At 36.4% G+C, this 22988-nt stretch overlaps 1 protein-coding gene across 1 annotated transcript; it reads left to right on the top strand.

Moving 5' to 3' along the window:
- Positions 1 to 7785: 7785 nt before the first annotated feature.
- Positions 7786 to 21491, top strand: LOC143230061 (venom allergen 5-like). The gene is made up of 5 exons (XM_076463061.1): positions 7786 to 7933; positions 11403 to 11500; positions 14841 to 14975; positions 17910 to 18169; positions 21065 to 21491. Exons 2-5 carry the CDS (start codon positions 11425 to 11427, stop codon positions 21149 to 21151), a joined length of 558 nt encoding a protein of 185 aa, XP_076319176.1. The 5' UTR covers positions 7786 to 7933; positions 11403 to 11424; the 3' UTR covers positions 21152 to 21491.
- The last annotated feature ends 1497 nt before the right edge of the window (positions 21492 to 22988 follow it).

The raw sequence follows: 22988 nt of genomic DNA, 5'->3' as shown, positions 1-22988 counted from the left end.
CTTATTTATACAGTGAAGAATGTTACATACACAATAGACCAATTATGTACATAGAAAACATCAGTTACATACAGAATATAGAACAACAAACCAGTTATGTACACAGAATACATCAGTTACATATACTGTATAGAACAACACACGAATTATGTATACATAGAATGCATCAGTTACATATACATTATAGAACAACACACCAGTTATGTACATAGAATACATCAGCTACATGTACTGTATAGAACAACACACCAGTTATGTACATGGAATACATCAGCTACATGTACTGTATTGAACAACACACCAGTTATGTACATAGAATACATCACCTACATGTACTGTATCGAACAACACACCAGTTATGTACATAGAATACATCAGCTACATGTTCTGTATAGAACAACACACTAGTTATGTACATAGAATACATCAGTTAAAAACTAATATAGAACAACACACCAGTTGTATACATAGAATGCATCAGTTACATATACAATATAGACCAACACACCAGTTATGTACATAGAATACATCAGCTACATGTACTGTATCGAACAACACACCAGTTATGTACATAGAATACATCAGCTACATGTACTGTATTGAACAACACACCAGTTATGTACATAGAATACATCAGCTACATGTACTGTATTGAACAACACACCAGTTATGTACATAGAATACATCAGCTACATGTACTGTATTGAACAACACACCAGTTATGTACATAGAATACATCAGCTACATGTACTGTATCGAACAACACACCAGTTATGTACATAGAATACATCAGCTACATGTTCTGTATAGAACAACACAGTAGTTATGTACATAGAATACATCAGCTACATGTACTGTATTGAACAACACAGTAGTTAGTACATAGAATACATCAGCTACATGTACTGTATTGAACAACACAGTAGTTATGTACATAGGATACATCAGCTACATGTACTGTATTGAACAACACAGTAGTTATGTACATAGAATACATCAGCTACATGTATTGTATCGAACAACACACCAGTTATGTACATAGAATACATCAGCTACATGTACTGTATTGAACAACACTCCAGTTATGTACATAGAATACATCAGCTACATGTTCTGTATAGAACAACACACTAGTTATATACATAGAATACATCAGTTAAAAACTAATATAGAACAACACACCAATTGTATACATAGAATGCATCAGTTACATATACAATATAGACCAACACACCAGTTATGTACATAGAATATATCAGCTACATGTACTGTATTGAACAACACAACAGTTATGTACATAGAATACATCAGCTACATGTTCTGTATAGAACAACACACTAGTTATGTACATAGAATACATCAGTTAAAAACTAATATAGAACAACACACCAATTGTATACATAGAATGCATCAGTTACATATACAATATAGACCAACACACCAGTTATGTACATAGAATACATCAGCTACATGTACTGTATTGAACAACACAACAGTTATGTACATAGAATACATCAGCTACATGTTCTGTATAGAACAACACACTAGTTATGTACATAGAATACATCAGTTAAAACTAATATAGAACAACACACCAGTTGTATACATAGAATGCATCAGTTACATATACAATATAGACCAACACACCAGTTATGTACATAGAATACATCAGTTACATATACTGTATAGAACAACACACCAGTTATGTACATAGAATACATCAGTTAAAAACTAATATAGAACAACACACCAGTTGTATACATAGAATGCATCAGTTACATATACAATATAGACCAACACACCAGTTATGTACATAGAATACATCAGTTACATATACTGTATAGAACAACACACCAGTTATGTACATAGAATGCATCAGTTACATATACATTATAGAACAACACACCAGTTATGTACATAGAATACATCAGTTACATATACTGTATAGAACAACACACGAATTATGTACACAAAATACATAAGTTACAAACACAATATAGAACAACACAGCAGTTATTTACATAGAATACATCAGTTACATACACAATGTAGAACAACACACCAGTTTTGTACATGGAATACATCAGTTAGACGTACAATATAGAATGATACAGTAATTATATAATAGGACGTTACATTTATAATGCAATACTTATGTGTCCGATGCAGAACACATCAGTCACCTAAATAGCATATAACACATCTGATACAAACCTAGGGTAGAATACAACAACTATTTACAGAGCATGTAATACATCAATATATGTGTAATTAGTACTGTTGAGTTAACAATGATCTCAACAAGTAACTTAAACACCTTACTCAGGAAAATAATGTCTTAATCGCTAATGAGTTGAATCAGTTAAGACGTAACCAAACCATTCATGCAAACTCAGTGTGTTAAAATTTTTATCAGATAAGATTGCCAATAAATAACATTAATCGTTATCAGGTCGTAGGATATCTACAACACTACACAGATAGTGTAGGGTTCGAATGCTACAATTATCTACACAACATGTAACCAATCAGTTATTAAAATAGTGTACACACAACAAGCTCGTTCACTTGTCTGTGGTTTCGCTAGATAGTAGATAAGGACAATCGGAATCTCATTAATTCATTTATGCGCGTCACTAATTAGATGATGTTTGGCTATCGATGTTTCAAATTACCCGATTTTACATCAGAGTCCACGATACCAACAGATGCCGGATGTTGTTTAACATGAATGGAGACGTGGTACGAGGAGTCTTCCCATGGAGTCGAGATGTCCTTCGTTATTCGCTTTCCATAGGACGTCCAGCGTGAAGAGGATTGTTCGCCTGCATAAAAATTCCTCGAATTAGTTGGACTTGATGTCTGTGTCTGCTTGGACTTCCGTGTTCTCAGGCAACCAATTGGGAGACCGTGAAATACAACTGAAGATGCACCTGTTAGATCTTTTATTTAAAATGCTAGATTTTCACACTTGGAGACCTTTGGCTCGTATGCGTCTTTTAACGAGTCATACATAAGTTCTTAGTAAATCGTCACGTCAACGATTTGTTATCACGGTGGAAGATGAGACCAGGTCACTGACGTTCTCCGCTTTCTTTCTCAAAAGTGGATTATTGAAGAACATTCCACCCTTCATAAGAAGCCTCTTTCACCAAATGATGACGACGTATTCTCATCGACTTCAGTTTAGGACATTGACCGTTAAAATAACATAGGGTCTCTCTTGTGGCAGCCCCGACATTTGGCAGATTCCCTGTTCTTAGTGGCATTGCCTCTGCTGAGGGCTTCCTTTGTAAGGTACACATTTGCCCTTAGAGCCAGACACTATACTTGTTGGTGGGTTTTCATACCAACTGGTTTAGGTAACCAGTGGTGGGCAGATCTTGAACATTTGAAAAGTTCTACACCATGCCCTTGCATGGCTAGCCTTTCCAAATTTTTCCTTTCCATAACTTTCCAATTAGAATAATATTTTCCGGATCTCTGCTTAGGCTTAGGGATCGGAAGTTTGGCTTTCATGGCAATACCCTCAACAAACCATCTTTTTCTGCCACGCAAGATGTTACTAAATGAGTAAATGGGTCTCAAATTATCTTTAAGGTTGGAATAAGTGACGTGAGTAAAGCAAACCGTCAGCCTTGCAGGCCGTTAGGCCTGGCATGGCCTAGCGCGTAAGGCGTGCGACTCGTAATCTGAGGGTCGTGGGTTCGCGCCCGCACCGCGCCAAACATGCTCGCCCTCCCAGCCGTGGGGGCGTTATAATGTGCGGTCAATCCCACTATTCGTTGGTAAAAGAGTAGCCCAAGAGTTGGCGGTGGGTGGTGATGACTAGCTGCCTTCCCTCTAGTTTTACACTGCTAAATTAGGGACGGCTAGCACAGATAGCCCTTGAGTAGCTTTGTGCGAAATTCCAAAACAAACAAACAAACAAAACAAAGCAGGCCGGTAGGGGGCACCAGTTTTTCACAGTTTTTCTTATTAAACTGTCTAGTTTTTTTAGCATCTTCGAATTTATTTTGCCCAGTTCAAGTTGGTATAAAATCTTGGGCACAGGAAATTTACATAACATTTTGACCCTCTTATGTGGTTTGAGGGGAGTGTTGGATATACTGTTTGTCCACTTCTCAAGGGTTGGTTTTACAGGTTCATTGCAAACCCTTGTCCATGGACAAACATTTACTCTAAGATATCGGTATGATTGTTCGGGTTCGATCATTGGGAGTGTTTCTCCGTTGAATGACCATGAAAGGCAGTCATTAACGGTTACCCGAACAGTAATCATCCACTGTATTTAACGTCGCCCGGAGGATGGCATGGTCTTTAGCCAGTACTGCCATATCATCGGCACATGCTAAGGTTGAGACCGGTTCCAGTTTCTTGCCAAGCAGTATTCATCGGCCTTGCTCTCCTAGCTTCCGCAGAAGAGTGTCCAAGGTGATACTAAACAGTATTGGAGACATTGGGGTCCCCTTGTTTCACACCTTTGAGTAGGCTGATTGGATTGGAATTCTGAATACTGGCTCGAAAGGTTGTTGTACTTCAATCATACATATTCTCCACAATTTGAATGAAGTGCGAATGAACCTTACATCTGACAAGCCTGACTAATAGGTGTTTGTGGCCAGCCGTATCAAAAGCTTTGCACAGGTTTAAGAAAGCCATAACCAGAGGACCATGTCGTTTGGTCTTCTTCGTGATAGACTGAAACAGAAATATATTATCCCTACATCGAGCCTGAGGCATAAATCCCGCTGTTTGTGATTTATCTGCATTGCCTGCTCTAGGAGTTGTGCCATAATCCTGGAATATAGCCGAAGCACAATGAATGAAATTGTGATAGGCCTCCAGTATTTGACATCGTGTAGATTACTTTTTCCTTTCAGAATGAGCACCGACCTATTGACTTTCATGCATTCTGGAATGCGACCTGTAAATTGCCAGAAACTGAACACATTTGTCAAGGAAACATCTACACCATACTTAACGTTTGAGTAGGAACGGAGTAGTGATGTTATTGGGACCTGCAGCTCCTTTCTTCATACCTTTAAGTGCCGCCCTCTCTTCATCTGGTGTTATCGGTTACAGAATATTGGTGTTATTTGCCCTGGGTGTTAGTGGGCATCCACACACCATTAAAGTCATCATCAGGAACACTACAGACCTGATGGTAGTTGTCGTTCACCTGATTTTTACCGAGGTTACATCGGACAGCATCCTGGTCATCCAGTATGTCCTCAGCTAGGCGTTTACGTCCGAAATCGAACATTTCTGGAACATTTTAAAACGTTCCACCCGGTGAAGACGTCTCTTGTATGGTCTTCTGGCAGGTTTGAGGTTTTTAATCGTCTGCTTCGAAGTTTTTCCATTGCTCCAAAACGCTTCTCAATGGTAAAGCTCGTCAACCCATTGTTTAGTCACAATTTCAACCTCCCGCCATGTTGCTTCATCGAGACCCTTCTGATCTCTCGGTTGACTTAAGTACAAACAGGATTTAGAATTTTGTTCAGGGAGAAATATCTTTTCCCAATTTAGTTTCTCAAACTGTACAATATCAACAGGGTCTTCACGACTTATGGTGTTATTACAATTAACCTGGACAGGTGGTTGTACCTTATTAAGGTCACGGCGCTTATCCGAGACTTACTTATGAGATTTTCCAGATATATGTCCTGCACTGAGAACAGTGATATTCTTATGGCTAGAGTATACTACTTACACACCTCGGAGGGTTCATATTTCTTCCTCGAATCACACTACATGGCGTGGGCGCTCTGGTTGCGCCCTGACTCCTTGAAATAGTATTTGTCCGGCATTTTTGATAGTAGGATGCCGATGTCTTATGTTGATGCTTGTCCCAACGAGTTGTGTTTGTTTGCCAGGTTGGCTGCAAACTTGGAAAGAGCCGTAACCTCGTGTGGACACAGGTTAAATGCCATTTTTTTCTACAGGTGTGTCAACAAACGCTGTTGTGTCTACCCATCCTATACTGATGTTTGTTCGTTTTTTTTATTCATAATTGCCATCCACCGTAGTGATAGGGTTGTAATTTTTCTCGCTAAACGAGATTATATAACTTGAGCCGTCCACCTGAGTGTTACGACGTGGTATCTTTCTCCAGTGGTAGAAAGATCAGTTGAACCGGTTTCGTTTTGGGTATGTGAACTGGTGTCTGAATAGGTATCTGTCAATGCTTCTATTCCTGATGTTAAACTATCCTATATGTGAACTGGTATCGCAATAGGTATCTGTCAATGCTTCCATTCCTGATGTTAAACTATCCTATATGTGAACTGGTATCGGAATAGGTATCTGTCAATGCTTCTATTCTTGATGTTAGACTATCCTTTATGTGAACTGGTATCGGAATAGGTATCTGTCAATGCTTCTATTCTTGATGTTAGACTATCTTTTATGTGAACTGGTGTCGGAATAGGTATCTGTCAATGCTTCTATTCCTGATGTTAGACTATCTTTTATGTGAACTGGTATCGGAATAGGTATCTGTCAATGCTTCTATTCTTGATGTTAGACTATCTTTTATGTGAACTGGTGTCGGAATAGGTATCTGTCAATGCTTCTATTCCTGATGTTAGACTATCCTTTATGTGAACTGGTATCGCAATAGGTATCTGTCAATGCTTCTATTCCTGATGGTAGACTATCCTTTATGTGAACTGGTATCGGAATAGGTATCTGTCAATGCTTCTATTCCTGATGTTAGACTATCCTTTTCCTCGTCGCCGGGTAATCACTTGTAAGTTACCATACCAGGATGGTGCCAAGTAGCTTGAGTTTAGCCGTCACCCTGGCACCCCAAGGATGCCAAACCATAGATTTTATCTATTAAACAACGTTCCATATTTTCAAAATGACCTTCTCTGATATAGGGTCGGCCAGGTCCTTATAAAATGCTAATACAGGGTAGGACTGCAATTCGCAATGGGTACCCGAATAGCCAGTGACTTCGGTAAGTCCTCATCACAGTTTAAAGGATTACCATCTCTCGTTTAGGGTTTATTTCTCCTGCCTTTGGACACGTACTGGTGGTGAATTTACCATGTGAGTTTTCAGTTTTCTCCTTCACGTTAGGAGGTTTAGTTACAGGCTGTTCTGTATCCAACTGTACCACGAGCAGGTACCTCTTGAAGAGAGTACTCTGCAATGTTCTATGACTTTAAGAGAGTTTTAATAACTCCTTAAAATAGTCATACTTACTCTCACCGTTTACCTGAGTTTGGTTGAATTTCTTTGACATTCAGAGCACTATAATAGAGAACACAGCACTTACGTGCAAGGTATAGAAAACACCAATTAAATACACAGCGTAGAGACACACTAGTTATATACCTCACGTGTACTCAGCGATTGGTAGCACACATCAATTATCTACAGAGTGTAGAACACACCAGTTATATACGCAGTGTAGAACAAACCGGTTATATACGCAGTGTAGAACAAACCGGTTATCTCCACAGTATAGAAGACACTAGTTATACACACTATGTAAAATACACCTGTTACCTACACCGTATACAACAGAACAGTTACCTACATTGTGTAGAACACGCCAGTTGTCTACACAGTGTAGAATGCATTAGTTTAGTTTTTAAACGTATGGAAAATGACGTGACGAACCTGAGACATATGGTAAAAACAGCATTTACTTATTATATATTGTTAGCAAATGTTAAGTTATAACACAACTGTATCAACAAACTCTGTGTAATATTACATATTAAAAAAAATAACCGCACAAAGTTGGTGGTTAGAGTATTTTGATATGTTTATAACCATAATTAGCGCTATTTTACTTGTGTGTTATTCAGATAGCTTGGGCTTCAACATGGCGTTTAGGATGTGGCTTCACCTGTTTCGCTGTCAACAAAGGTCCTTTTAAATGGCAACAGTTGTACACATGCAACTACGGTCCAGCGTAAGTATTGTTCAACCGTAAACACTCGTGTAAGTATTGTTCAACAGTAAACACTCGTGTAAGTATTATTCAACAGTTAACACTCGTATAGAACAGAAACGACAGTGCTAAATTATTCAGTTCTGAGAACGAATATTGTGGCGGTGAAAATATAAATATATTTTATAAACATTCATACCTTTAAATTAGAGGCGAAGTTGAACGGTAACGTAATCAAACATATAATTATGTATACATGTGCTTTGAATTTATCTTTGGTCTAAAACTTTATACCGCATTAATCGGCATTACATCCAAAATGTAAGTTGTATACGTTATTTTAGAGTTCACTTAACACCCAGTCCTTATCCGTTAATAAAACTAACTACGTTTTATTTTTTCAAAGATTTTCAACACAAATTTATGTTGAAATATTACTTTCAGTCTCAGATTAAAATTACATATTCCACACTTGTCTTCAAAATCTAACCTCACTTTCAAATGTCATGGCTAATATGCTTACAACAGGATATCTTTATTTCAAGACACTTCTATGGAGGGTCAAAGGTAGCACTAAGATCTTAGAACGCTAAAATCTATGGTTCAATTCCTCCTTCGGAGAACCTATCACATTTTCTAATGTGGCTCTGGCCTGACAGAAACCAACTTTCTACCTTTGTTAGAAGCACACTAAATCAACAGCCTACGGACATTTTGTTTTCAATACAGATATATTTTAAAAGAAATTTGGTTGTCAGAAAGACATGTTTTGCTGTTTTCGAACAAAGTTGTTTCGTAGCTGACACGTTCCTTCTTATTGTTAATTTATTATTTAAAATTTTTTTCGCATGCCGTTTTAATCGTCATTTGGACCCTGGACCTCTATCATAATGTTTTAACGTTCTAATTTCCAGATATCTACCCTCAGCCTTCTATATATATCGCACTGCTGTAATATTCTATTTTACATATATCTACTCTATATCCTGCTTTCCATGTCTGCTCTACATCTCGGATGTGTATCTTATTATATTATATTGTTTGCCTGTGTTTTATTTAGCAGTTAACGGATAACGTACATGTTTCTTTCATAGGATAAACATCACGATTTTGTCATATCTCATTCATGAATGTTGCAACAAAAGTTTGTTCAACTTCCATAAAGAAACAACACCTTAAAGCTGCAGGGCTAAAATGCCCCAGAATACTTATCACGTTTCTACAACTCTATAGCTGCAGGGTTCAAATACCCCAGTATACGTATCACATTCCCACAACTCTATAGCTGTGGGGCTCAGATACCCCAGTATATTTATCACATTCCCACAACTCTATAGCTGTGAGGCTCAAATCTCCCAGTATACTTGTCACGTTCCTACAACTCTATAGGTGTGGGGCTCAAATCTCCCAGTATACTTATCATGTTCCTACAACTCTATAGCTGCAGGGTTCAAATACCCCAGTATACGTATCACATTCCCACAACTCTATAGCTGTGGGGCTCAGATACCCCAGTATACTTATCATGTTCCTACAACTCTATAGGTGTGGGGCTCAAATCTCCCAGTATACTTATCATGTTCCTACAACTCTATAGCTGCAGGGTTCAAATACCCCAGTATACGTATCACATTCCCACAACTCTATAGCTGTGGGGCTCAGATACCCCAGTATATTTATCACATTCCCACAACTCTATAGCTGTGAGGCTCAAATCTCCCAGTATACTTGTCACGTTCCTACAACTCTATAGCTGTGGGACTCAATACCCCAGTATACTTATCACATTCCCACAACTCTATAGCTGTGGGGCTCAAATACCCCAGTATATGTATCACGTTCCCACAACTCTATAGCTGTGGGGCTCAAATACCCCAGTATACTTATCATGTTCCTACAACTCTATAGCTGTGGGGCTCAAATCTCCCAGTATACTTATCACGTTCCTAAAACTCTATAGCTGTGGGGCTCAAATACCCCATTATACTTGTCACGTTTCCACAACTCTATAGCTGTGGGGTTCAAATACCCCAGTATACTTATCACTTTCCTACAACTCTATAATTGTGGGGCTCAAATCTCCCAGTATACTTATCACGTATACGAATACTATAGCTGTTGGTTGGGTTTGTTTGTTTGTTTGTTTTAGAATTTCGCACAAAACTACTCGAGGGCTAGCTGTGCTAGCCATCCCTAATTTAGGAGTGTAAGACTAGAGGGAAGGCAGCTAGTCATCACCACCCACCGCCAACTCTTGGGCTACTCTTTTACCAACGAATAGTAAAATTGACCGTAACGGTATAACGCCCCCACGGCTGAAAGGGCGAGCATGATTGGCGCGACCGGGACGCGAACTCGCGACCCTCAGATTACGAGTCGCACGCCTTAACACTCTTGGCCATGCCGGGCCAGCTGTTGGGCTCAAATACCCCAGTATACGTATCACACTCCCACAACTCTATAGCTGTGGGGTTCAAATCTCCCAGTATACTTATCACGTTCCTACAACTCTATAGCTGTGGGGCTCAAATACCCCAATATATTTATCACGTTCCTACAACTCTATAGTTGTGGGGCTCAAATCTGCCAGTATAATTTTTACATTCCCACACCTCTATAGCTGTGGGGCTCAAATACCCCAGTATACCTATCACGTTCCTACAACTCTATAGCTGTGGGGCTCAAATACCCCAGTATACCTATCACGTTCCTACAGCTCTATAGCTGTGGGGTTCAAATCTCTTAGTATACTTATCACATTCCTACAACTCTATAGCTGTGGGGCTCACATCTCCCAGTATACTTATTAAGTTCCTACAACTCTTAAGTGTATTGCTCAATATCCTCTATATCTTCAGCTATCTCTATGACTATCTCAGTTTGAGTGGGGTGAGGTTTTAAGCACGTCAAAACGCATAACTGGTAGGACACCCACCTGTAGCACCTGAGCTCGTGTGTTCTAGTATGGTGTCGCTAAGTCCGTACTTGGGTTACTGAAGGGAAGCAGTAACACGTACTCTAGTTTGAAATTTCACTGTTAGACAAACAACAAACGTGGATGTACCCCTCTCCCTAGCGTTTCATGGCAGACATACGCTATATATAACCACCTTATGTCCGTCTACCAACTTTGGTCCTGATAATTACAAATGTTTGGCAGTAATTTGTTCATAATCATTCAAAGTCATTCATAATTTGACTTAATATTTTTAAATGTTTGTTTTTCATCCTTTACGAAGTACTGGTCATATCATCACATCACATGTTCACTAATAGTCTATGCACTAGTTATAAGTCTTTAAAAAATATTAACCAGAATTGACTTTTAAAAGGTTTCGGGTTTTACGTTAGAACACGAAAAAACATGAATTGCTAATTATATAGAACACAGAAATAATGAATCGATACTTACATAGAAACCTGATGAGTTCAGATCAAATAAGTAATAATCGATTATCATATTATAACCTGCACGTCTCTTATTTTCCAGAGGTAACATTTTAAATGGACAGATGTACGAGAAAGGTATCAGTTGTAGTAACTGCCCACCCAACACTTCGTGCGGGAGTGACTATGCTGGCTTATGTTGTAAGTATCTTGAAGATAACAAGACTTAAGTATTACAGACTGGTGTGGGGAAATAAGAAAGTGTTTTTTTTTCTAATGACTTCTGTTATATTTAAAAGCTGTATTATATATTACGATTTAACTTATAAACTATAATCCGTTTGTGTGTATTTAACATATACTATACGTTTATAGTTGCTACCACTAGGTGACAGCACATCATAAAATTTGTTTTTTAATAATTTATTAGGTACTTTAATCCTTACCACTAGATGGCAGGACAATCTAAATGTCGACTGCTCATCAGTTGTATCGTACAATAAATAATATGTGACACAATTTCCTCGGAGCGATTTAAAACCAAAAGTTTTATTCTGTATACGCAAAGCTCCCTCTATGAAAAAATATGATATGTAAAATATCAGTTTCAGTTTATCGGAGTTCGACTCATGTTAATGTGGCATAATTCTTGTCTATGCATTTTTACAAGATGTTTGGAGCACAATTTGCATCGACATTAAAGTCCACTTTTTTTTGTTTTTTTTAGATTTATATAACAAAAAGCTGAACATTATGATAATAACTTATACTGCTGACGTCTTTACAAATTAAATTACCAACACTCTGTGTAGTCAATAGTTAGTTTGTATTTTATCCAGTGAAGTATAAGAACAGTAAGTTAATATATGATTATGAAAAGATAAGAAAACGAAGTAGTTAAATTTAACAGAACAAATTTTGTTTGTTTGTTCTTAAGTGGATAATTTTAAAGTGGGATATGTGTTTATGTTTTCATCACAGATATCGTCCCGTTTTTTACCACTCATCCACCGAGGAGTAAAAAAATAAGCATTATACTTGGTTTATTACTTTTAACTGTTTCTATAAAATTGTAATAACACAGCATGCGAAAAACAAGATGTTATGTGATCCTTCAAAGTTGTTCACACATGAAAAACAAGACGTCATGTGATCCATCAAAGTTGTTCACACATGAAAAACAAGACGTTATGTGATCCAGCAAAGTTGTTCACACATGAAAAACAAGACGTTATGTGATCCTTCAAAGTTGTTCACACACGCGCGCGTGCACAACCCTGAAAAAAAAGCAAAATTTAATATAACTCATCCTTCGCGTTTCAGAAAATTGTCGATTGTTGTAACGTGCTGCCATCTACTAATGCTGACAGAAATACGTTCCGAAAGGCAATAAACCATTAAAAATATTTTATTTAATAACTGCATGCAGCCTGCTTACTTGTCTAGTCTGTCATTTCCAAATTCTTCTCGTGTTATTGTATTCAAAATGTGGCACAGATAATAAATTTTACTGCTGACGTCTTTACAAAATTTAACTAATAATCTGTAAGTAGTCAACAGTTGGTTTGTATGTTATCCACTGAAATATAAGAACAGGAAGTTAATATACGATTATGAAAGGAAAAGAGGAAGAAGTAGTTATATTTAACAGAATACATTTTGTTTGTTTGTTCTTAAGTGAAAAATTTTAGAGTGGGTATATATCCATATAATTTTGCACATTTCAATAAGATAATTTCTTAAGCCTACTTTTCTTAATATCAAGTGAAGTTAAGATATATCAACCTATCCCCACCTGATAATCAACCGTTCCATAATCGAAATCTGTGTATCAGTACCCTGTTCAATTTTCTCCAATAAGTTAATATCATATTCTTAGATAAGGAGACTGAAACTGTTTACAATATTCTAAATTAGGCTTAACTACTGATTTATCAGAAAGATAATTATCTAGTTTGTTATGCTTTAAGTCTCCTATCCCTAAACCCCTTATTGTCACAGCTATCCCACAAATCAACTCATTCCCTCCATCATTATTGAAGATTCGTTTCAACAGTCTTAACGTTTGATTGTTTTTTAATTTCGCGCAAAACTACACGAGGAATATCTGCGCTATCCGTGTCTAATTTAGCAGTGTAAGACTAGAGGGAAGGCTGTTAGTCATCACCTCCCACTGCCAACTCTTGGACTACTCTTTTACCAACGAATAGTGGTATTGACCGTACATTATAACGTCCCCACGGCTGAAAGGGCGAGCATGCTTGGTGTGAAAGGGATTCGCACCCTTGACCTTCAAATTACGAGTCGATTGCTTTAACCACCAGGCCATGCTTCCGATAGGTCTCTGGCTTCGCGAACTTATGACACTATAATCTAGGTTTCGATTACTCACGGCAGACAGAACAAAGATACGTCATTGTGTGCCTGTGTGCTAAATAAAACAAAGTAGCTCTTTTATCACCCGACAATAACATTCATTGTAGTTCAAACAATATAATCATGTAAACTACAAGAATCACTCTTTATGCTCGGTAGTTCGAACGTAGCTCATGTGAACCACAAGAACAATGCTTTATACCCTGTAGTTCAAACGTAGTTCATGTGAACCACAAGAACAATGCTTTATACACTGTAGTTCAAACGTAGTTCATGTGAACCACAAGAACAATGCTTTATACACTGTAGTTCAAACGTAGTTCATGTGAACCACAAGAACAATGCTTTATACCCTGTAGTTCAAACGTAGTTCATGTGAACCACAAGAACAATGCTTTATACACTGTAGTTCAAACGTAGTTCATGTGAACCACAAGAACAATGCTTTATACACTGTAGTTCAAACGTAGTTCATGTGAACCACAAGAACAATGCTTTATACACTGTAGTTCAAACGTAGTTCATGTGAACCACAAGAACAATGCTTTATACACTGTAGTTCAAACGTAGTTCATGTGAACCACAAGAACAATGCTTTATACACTGTAGTTCAAACGTAGTTCATGTGAACCACAAGAACAATGCTTTATACACTGTAGTTCAAACGTAGTTCATGTGAACCACAAGAACAATGCTTTATACACTGTAGTTCAAACGTAGTTCATGTGAACCACAAGAACAATGCTTTATACACTGTAGTTCAAACGTAGTTCATGTGAACCACAACAACGCTTTATGCTTATTCATCAACATAACCACTTAGAATAACAAAACGTGTTACCTGTAGTTATCCTGTAAGTTTGTTTATTGTAAAGCTATACCATGAACTATATGTCCCTACGGGTATCGAAACCCGATTTTTAGAGTTATAAGCCGAGGAACTTTATTGCTGAGCCAGAGAGAAATATCCTCTAAAATGACATCAAAATTGATTTGTAAATACTAAATGTTCACCAGAATTTATCAATATTTCTGGGTAAAACAACGCAGAACCTCAAATAATAAAGTTACTATTAATTGCCACTTGTTTCATATTTTACAATGAATACCTTTTTTAAAGTTAAAAATGGAGTTTTAAGTGTAACTTCTTAACATTTACTTAAAGATTCCACAGACGGAAAAGGACCAAGTATGGAAATCCCAGATCAAGCTTTAATGTTCTGCGATTTCCTTGAGGGAAACACTGACTGTGACGCAGTGGTGACAGGAAAGTCTTGGAAGAAAGTCTCCCTGTTCTATGGCAAGTAAAAGAAATTGTTAACTGTATTTTCATAGTCTGAAATAGGAAAGAAAGGAGTGTGGATATATTTAAAGTAAGGCCTAACTTTGATTAGATTTAACCATAAATGTGGAAGAACACTGACAAGGTGTGAGTCACTTTCTGTAACTGGTTGTTCTTCAGAAAAACAAAGACATAATTAAAATATACATATTAATAAAATAAGCCTTGAGATATTATGTTTTCTGAAGAGTTATCTAAGCTATTGACCAGTGAATGATATTTGAAACATCTGAGTCATTACTTACTGCTATTAGTATACGGTAATTCGGGATTCATCCACGAAACATTCTAGTGTTTGTGGCTTAATATACAAAATAATTGCAGAGATAATAGGTTTTTTACATTCTAGCTAATACAAGATACATCTACTGATATTCTTGTGTTTATGGAATAAATGAATCTCTCCGTTTAGTTTACTAGTAAAAATGACATTGTTCATAAGTCAGAACACAAATCAATCTGTCTGTTTAGGTTACTAGTAAGTGTCCTTGTTCTTAAGTTAGAACGTAAATCAACCTGTCTGTTTAGGTTACTAGTAAGTGTCCTTGTCGTAAGTCAGAACAATAATCAATCTGTTTGTTTAGGTTACTAGTAAGTGTCCTTGTTCTTAAGTCAGAACAATAATCAACCTGTCTGTTTAGGTTACTAGTAAGTGTCCTTGTCGTAAGTCAGAACATAATCAATCTGTTTGTTTAGGTTACTAGTAAGTGTCTTTGTCGTAAGTCAGAACAATAATCAATCTGTCTGTTTAGGTTACTAGTAAGTGTCCTTGTCGTAAGTCAGAACAATAATCAATCTATCTGTTTAGGTTACTAGTAAGTGTCCTTGTCGTAAGTCAGAACACAAATCAATCTGTCTGTTTAGGTTACTAGTAAGTGTCTTTGTCGTAAGTCAGAACAATAATCAATCTGTCTGTTTAGGTTACTAGTAAGTGTCTTTGTCGTAAGTCAGAACACAAATCAATCTGTCTGTTTAGGTTACTAGTAAGTATCCTTGTCGTAAGTCAGAACATTAATCAATCTGTCTGTTTAGGTTACCAGTAAGTGTCCTTCTCGTAAGTTAGAACATTAATCAATCTGTCTGTTTAGGTTACCAGTAAGTGTCCTTGTTTGTAAGTCAGAACATTAATCAATCTGTCTATTTAGTTTATTAGTAAGTGTCCTTGTTCGTAAGTCAGAGCATAACCCAGTCTTATAGTACTGAATTAATTTCAAATTTTTATTGAATTATCAGTTTGTTTCGTTTTCGTATAATTCTAATTAACCGTCCTAGTTGATTGTAGAACGTTTTGACAATCACCTTCTAAACAGAATTTTAAACGTCTATCTCATTAATGGTTTAAAAATGTAAAAAAAAAATTACGTTGCCTTATTATGGAAAAAGATATTTTGGTGAAGTATTATTTTAATACTGAAATTTATATTGCTTCTTATATATCGTAAAGACTGATACGTGGCGGGTGCACTGAGTTAACTTTATTTGTGATCTAGGGATTGTAGTAAAGATGTGCAATTAGTTTGTTGTGCTTGCACGTTAGAAAATATGGAAGTTATCGTGATTAAAGTAGAGGCAATACCATAACGAGAAGAGCAAACTGTGTGAAATGTAAAGTTTCAGATGGAGCTTACGTGTTATGAATACATCAGATAACAACGACTCTCAGGAAGATAGAAAGGGTAATATTAGGGCTAAAAGTACACGGTTTTGTTGTAACGAGAGTGTTCTATTGATCAACAAATTTTAATCATTGGCTTTTGCAGATGAGGAACTATTGGAAGAAAGGAAAATAAAAGGGTCAAAGAAGGATGTTGATAATAAAGAGGTTACAGGTTATAGGTTATTCCTTGACAAAACATGTGGATAGGATAGTTTGTGGGGTAAATAGGAGAAAAGAATCAGATTATGCTGCCAAAGTGAATGATATAACTGACAGAGCAGGAGATATGATAAAGAGGGCTAATAGAAATGAATTTTTTGTTGTACGTGTAGGGGCTAATGATGTAGGGGAAGGTAGGTCAGAGGAGCTAATTAATAAGTTAAAGTAGTTGGTAAAGGCAGATAAAGAAAAGTACCATAAGTTAATTGTGTCAAGGATAAGAATTTGTTATGGAGATAAAATTATAAATAGGTCACTAGGGCTGAAAACTAGGCTTAGGCTAATGTGTAAGGATGACTAGACTGGACTCTTGGGATCAGTTTACATTTAAATATAGTAAAAACTGGCTTGTCTGAAATGGCTAGTAACTCCGTAGTAAGAAAAGTTTGAAACTAGGACTAAAACGTGGGGAGAGTCAGGATAAACTAAATGCATGCGATGTAGAAAAAGGTTTATCATAGGAGTGAATGGCCTCAGAAAGACGCTGAATTATTGGAAACGGTTCAGAAAAGGGCTACTAGGATGGTACCTGGGATAGAGGTACTTTCATATATCAAACAGTTATGTATATTAATTCCGAATAAGTTGAAAAAGCGAAACGTTCGTTTAAGTAAAAAAAATATTATTTTATAATTACCTGGAGTTTAAAGGTCGTTCTTTTTTAACTTTTATCAAAATGTACAAATATCTCCAGTGTGTACCACAAATTTTGAAAGACTACACTCAAAGAAATATTTTTTTTAGGTTCGTTAAATGTTTATAGCAACGTAATTAGCTTATTTGATGTGTTAATAAAGTAAAAATGTTATATTAACACGTTAATCTCATCTTATATTTATATTTGATAATTGCATGTTCCTGGACTATCTTGGTGAATGTCAATATTAACCGTGGTGTGATGATTATAACACCCTAAGTTATCACATTTGGTCAACACATATTTCGTTGTATAGTGGTGGTTATATACGAACCTACAAGTGTAATAAAGAACTTTCATCCATTAACACCATCTTTAGGGGCCTACAAGGAAGCAGTACTTAATGGAGGAACATCAACAACACTGGTGTTTAACAAAAAAGTGACTTCCTCTAACAACATGTGTGTACAGTTCGAATACCGGAAAGGACCTTATAGGGCTGGTGACGTATCCAACAATAACATGAAGCTAAACATCCAGGTTCCGGCTTATTCATATGTATATAAAGCCCAAATAGGTCTAGACTCTTCATCCTGGATCAAACATACCATTTATCTTCAGTGGAGGTTTGAAACACAGGTATTCACCTCAGTATGTTTAAAAAATGTTCTTCTCGGCTTCTCACTGTTTTAAAATTGTACATTTTTCTAACTTACGTCTTCGTCATGGTATTTTATACATCATAATAGTTGTTCATTATGCCTACATTTAACGGCCCGCCGTAGCCAGGTGGGTTAAAGCGTTCGACTCGTAATCTGAGGATGGCGAGTTTGAATCCCCGTTGCATCAAATATGCTCAATTTTTCAGTTGTGGGGGCGTTATAATGTGACGGTCAATCCCACTATTCGTTGGTAAAAGAGTAGCCCAAGAGTTGGTGGTGGGTGGTGATGACTAGCTGCTTTCCCTCTAGTCTTACACTGCTAAATTAGGGACAGCTAGCGCAGATAACCCTCGAGTAGCTTTGCGCAAAATTTAGAACAAACAAATCTACATTTAACGATATAATTTTGATTATTATGAAATCTTTTGCAATCTCAAATATTTTGTAAAGAATTATCTTGTTCAGGTTTCTTCCTAAAGCTTTTGTTTTTCGTTCTAAAACTTTAAGTGACCAGACATATCAACACTGGTTATCTACTATTTATTCATTTAACTGTTCAACCCAAAGATACAAAATGGGCTATCTGTAGCTCATAGCAGGGATAGAACTCAAATTTTAACACTAACACTCCTCACATTTACCTCTGAGACAATGGGGTTATTTATAGATAAGACTTCATTTCTGTAAAATTTTGAAATGTTAATAAAGCTATTAATTAATCTATAAAAATAAATTAAACTACAACAAACAGCTGCAAGTAGAATATTTATTAACAAAAGTCTACAAGTATTTACAACACCGTTGATGCAACTAACCATGACAAGGTTAAACTAGCTAAACCCACGCTAAGATTGGGACAACTGACCATGACAAGGTTAAACTAGCTAAACCCACGCTAAGATTGGGACAACTGACCATGACAATGTTAAACTAGCTAAACCCACGCTAAGGTTGGGACAACTAACCATGACAATGTTAAACTAACTAAATTTACGGCAAGGTTGGAACAACTGACCATGACAAGGTTAAATCAGCTAAACCCACGGTAAGGTTGGGACAACTAAGCACGACAACCTTATACTAACTCTACTTATGTCAGGATTTGGACAACTAACCTTAACAACATTAGCTACTTACACTATTTAATGAGAAACAATCATTTTAATATGTTTAAAACAAACCTCTGTTTTAGTGAACAATCCAAGCCCCACATCACAGTTTAAATATTCAGATTTTATATCTTCCTTAAATGGCTGAGAAAAGGAAACAAATATTCGGTTACTAATATTTTCTTTTCCTACTTTGATGTTATCTTTGAATAGTGAAATTCAACAAATACTGTTTCTTTAACAAGGAAATCATTCTACAAATGTTAACATGTTTACTGTATTTGTCTAACATGATTTTGCCTGCAGTTCATCACCTGTTAATACGCTTAATTGTTTTGTTGGATCTTGTGCACTTGTTAACATCCTTAACTGTTTTGTTGGATCTTGTGCACTTGTTAACATCCTTAACTGTCTTGTTGGATCTTGTGCACTTGTTAACATCCTTAATTGTTTTGTTGGATCTTGTGCACTTGTTAACATCCTTAACTGTTTTGTTGGATCTTGTGCACTTGTTAACATCCTTAACTGTTTTGTTGGATCTTGTGCACTTGTTAACATCCTTAACTGTCTTGTTGGATCTTGTGCACTTGTTAACATCCTTAACTGTTTTGTTGGATCTTGTGCACTTGTTAACATCCTTAACTGTCTTGTTGGATCTTGTGCACTTGTTAACATCCTTAACTGTTTTGTTGGATCTTGTACACTTGTTAACATCCTTAACTGTTTTGTTGGATCTTGTACACTTGTTAACATCCTTAACTGTTTTGTTGGATCTTGTGCACTTGTTAACATCCTTAACTGTTTTGTTGGATCTTGTGCACTTGTTAACATCCTTAACTGTCTTGTTGGATCTTGTGCATTTGTTAACATCCTTAACTGTCTTGTTGGATCTTGTGCACTTGTTAACATCCTTAACTGTTTTGTTGGATCTTGTGCACTTGTTAACATCCTTAACTGGTTTGTTGGATCTTGCGCTCTTGTTAACATCCTTAACTGTCTTGTTGGATCTTGTGCACTTGTTAACATCCTTAACTGTCATGTTTAACCAGATTACACCAGGTGTTATTGTACCTTAGTTAACATGTTTATTGTCTTCTTTGACTAGTTTAGACCAGGTGTTATTGTGTCTTAGTTGTGTCTTTGACTAGTTTAGATTAGGTGTTATTGTACCTCAATTAACATGTTTAATATCTTTATGAACGGATTAGACCAAGTGTTATTATATCTTAGCTGACATGTCTACTGTCTCGTTTGACTAGGTTAGACTAAGTGTTATTGTACCTTAGTTAATATGTTTACTGTCTTCTTTGATCAGATTAAACCAGATGTTATAGTATTTTAGTTAACATGTTTACTCTCTTGTTTGGCCAGATTAGACCAGGTATTATTGTATATTAATTAACATGTTTACTGTATTGCTAGGCCAGATTAGACCAGGCATTATTGTATATTAATTAACATGTTTACTGTCTTGCTAGGCCAGATTAGACCAGGTATTATTGTATATTAATTAACATGTTTACTGTCTTGCTAGGCCAGATTAGACCAGGTATTATTGTATATTAATTAACATGTTTACTGTGTTGCTAGGCCAGATTAGACCAGGTATTATTGTATATTAATTAACATGTTTACTGTGTTGCTAGGCCAGATTAGACCAGGTATTATTGTATATTAATTAACATGTTTACTGTCTTGCTAGGCCAGATTAGACCAGGTGTTATTGTGTCTTAGTTATCGTGTTTATTCTTTTCTTTAAACAGGTTGGTGTTGAGTTTAGCGTACCAACTGGTGCTCCTGATCAGTATGTCAATCTGCGATATGTTGCTGTCAAAGGTGGGCCGTGTTAGTACGTCTCTAAAATTATTCCATGTGGATTTAGGATTCCAAATAAAAAATCCACTTCAAGGAACTTTTCTTTCCAGTTCCAGTTTTCCCACAGATATTTGGATGGTGATTCAGTATTAATCTAAAACGCGATGGCACAAATTTCCTTAGTTTTCCCATCTTGTGGAAACACAACCGTTTTAAATTTCTTGAGACTCAGATGTATTACTTTTTTATTATAATCATGTCGACAGTTCATATTGTCCAGCACATCTAATGTGAAACCACATTATTCGTGTAGCATATTAGTGTGTCGATTGCTTTAAACATTTGATTAAAATAAAGTCAATGTTATTTAATTTCTCTCCTTTGTTTCTCAGATGTTTATCTTTTATTTATTATTTTTACGATAAAAAAACAACATTTTAATTTGAATAAAAGTTGCTGTTTGATGCTGTTTTCTTCCCTAGTAAAGGAAAATTCATCCAATTCAAAGAGCTTTCGGCTCAGTGCACACCTCATCCACCTGGTGATTAAATACATGAATAAGTAATGTAAGATTCTGTGTTTGGGTATTCCATTCAAACCTAATAGTTATGGCTTGTTTGAATTTCGTTAAGGCACAAAGCAACATAATGGATCATCTGTACTCTGCCCATCCGAGACTTGTAATGCTATAAGGTCTCATACTTCCACTGAGCTACTGGACCTATAGGTAAATGAATCAATCTGAAAGTCCATATCCCTATGAATTACAGCATCTTTTGGAGTTCATGTGATCGTAATCTCTAACTAAGCATTGCTAGCCATACATACACAACTGAAAGTACAATGTAGGTGTGTTAACACTAAACAGATCATATAATATTTACCAAGAACATATATGATGTAGAAAAACACATCCAATGAAAGAAATCAACCACGCCGGTTAAAACACAAATAAACTGTAGAAACTGCAGAGATAAATAAATAATCACACACTATAATACTTTCACTGTGATTTAAGGATAACTGCATCAAACAGAGAAAAGTTATAGACTTTTCACTCAAATACTCTCATATATTGTAGCAATAGACACGTGAAAAATATATAACATGCCTATGAACACAAAAAACCAACAATATTTGTAATAACAGATATCAGGTAAAATATTATACATTTACAAGCATTTTGTAATCAAACTCAAACGGTATTTTATCGCTATATTGTGTGTTTTCATTCCAGTGAGTAGTGTTACCCTTGAAAAAGGCAACTGTGCAAAAAAAGATGGCTCAATGCGTCGTTTGCCTTGTCAATGTTTGTGGTGCAGCGTAATTACAGACGCCAATACAGAAAATATGTATGGGGGAAGGGGTATGTTAAGGATATCGTGTAACGCACACCTATAGAAAAATCACAGAACTAAAGGCCAGGATGGGAAATAGTATCGTCGATGTAACTGTGGGCATGATGCAGTGAACGTGGATTGAAATCGAATATTGGCTAGAAGTGCTGAGAGCTAAGAATTGTGCATACATAGAAGTCAACCAATGTGTCAGTAAAATTGTGGGTCGCGGGTTTGAATCCACGTCACACCGAATATGGTCACCCTTTCAATCCAACTACCTGTTGGTAAAAGAGAGGCCCAAGAGCTAGTGATAGATAGTATTGAGTAACTGTCTTACTTATAGTCTATCATTGTTAAGTTAGGGATAGCTAGCGCAGATAGTCCTATTGAAACGTTGCGCATAATTCAAAATAAACCAAATACTTCTTAGTTAGTAAATTATTAAATTTTAAAATAGGAAAAAATATTTTGACTACCCTTTGCTGTAGCAACGTCAAGAACAATATAACTAACAATATTAACAATATATTCA

This window comes from Tachypleus tridentatus, chromosome 10, assembly GCF_004210375.1.
Source record: "Tachypleus tridentatus isolate NWPU-2018 chromosome 10, ASM421037v1, whole genome shotgun sequence".
Classification (NCBI taxonomy): domain Eukaryota; kingdom Metazoa; phylum Arthropoda; class Merostomata; order Xiphosura; family Limulidae; genus Tachypleus; species Tachypleus tridentatus.
This window is presented reverse-complemented; position numbering and strand designations above follow the sequence as displayed.

Excerpts from the sequence above, each read along its gene's own strand:
- LOC143230061 (XM_076463061.1), top strand. The coding sequence starts at position 11,425 with ATGTACGAGAAAGGTATCAGTTGTAGTAACTGCCCACCCAACACTTCG. Across the intron at positions 11,501-14,840 it reads TGACTATGCTGGCTTATGTT|ATTCCACAGACGGAAAAGGA; the intron begins GTAAGTATCTTG and ends ATTTACTTAAAG. Across the intron at positions 18,170-21,064 it reads AGTGGAGGTTTGAAACACAG|GTTGGTGTTGAGTTTAGCGT; the intron begins GTATTCACCTCA and ends TTCTTTAAACAG.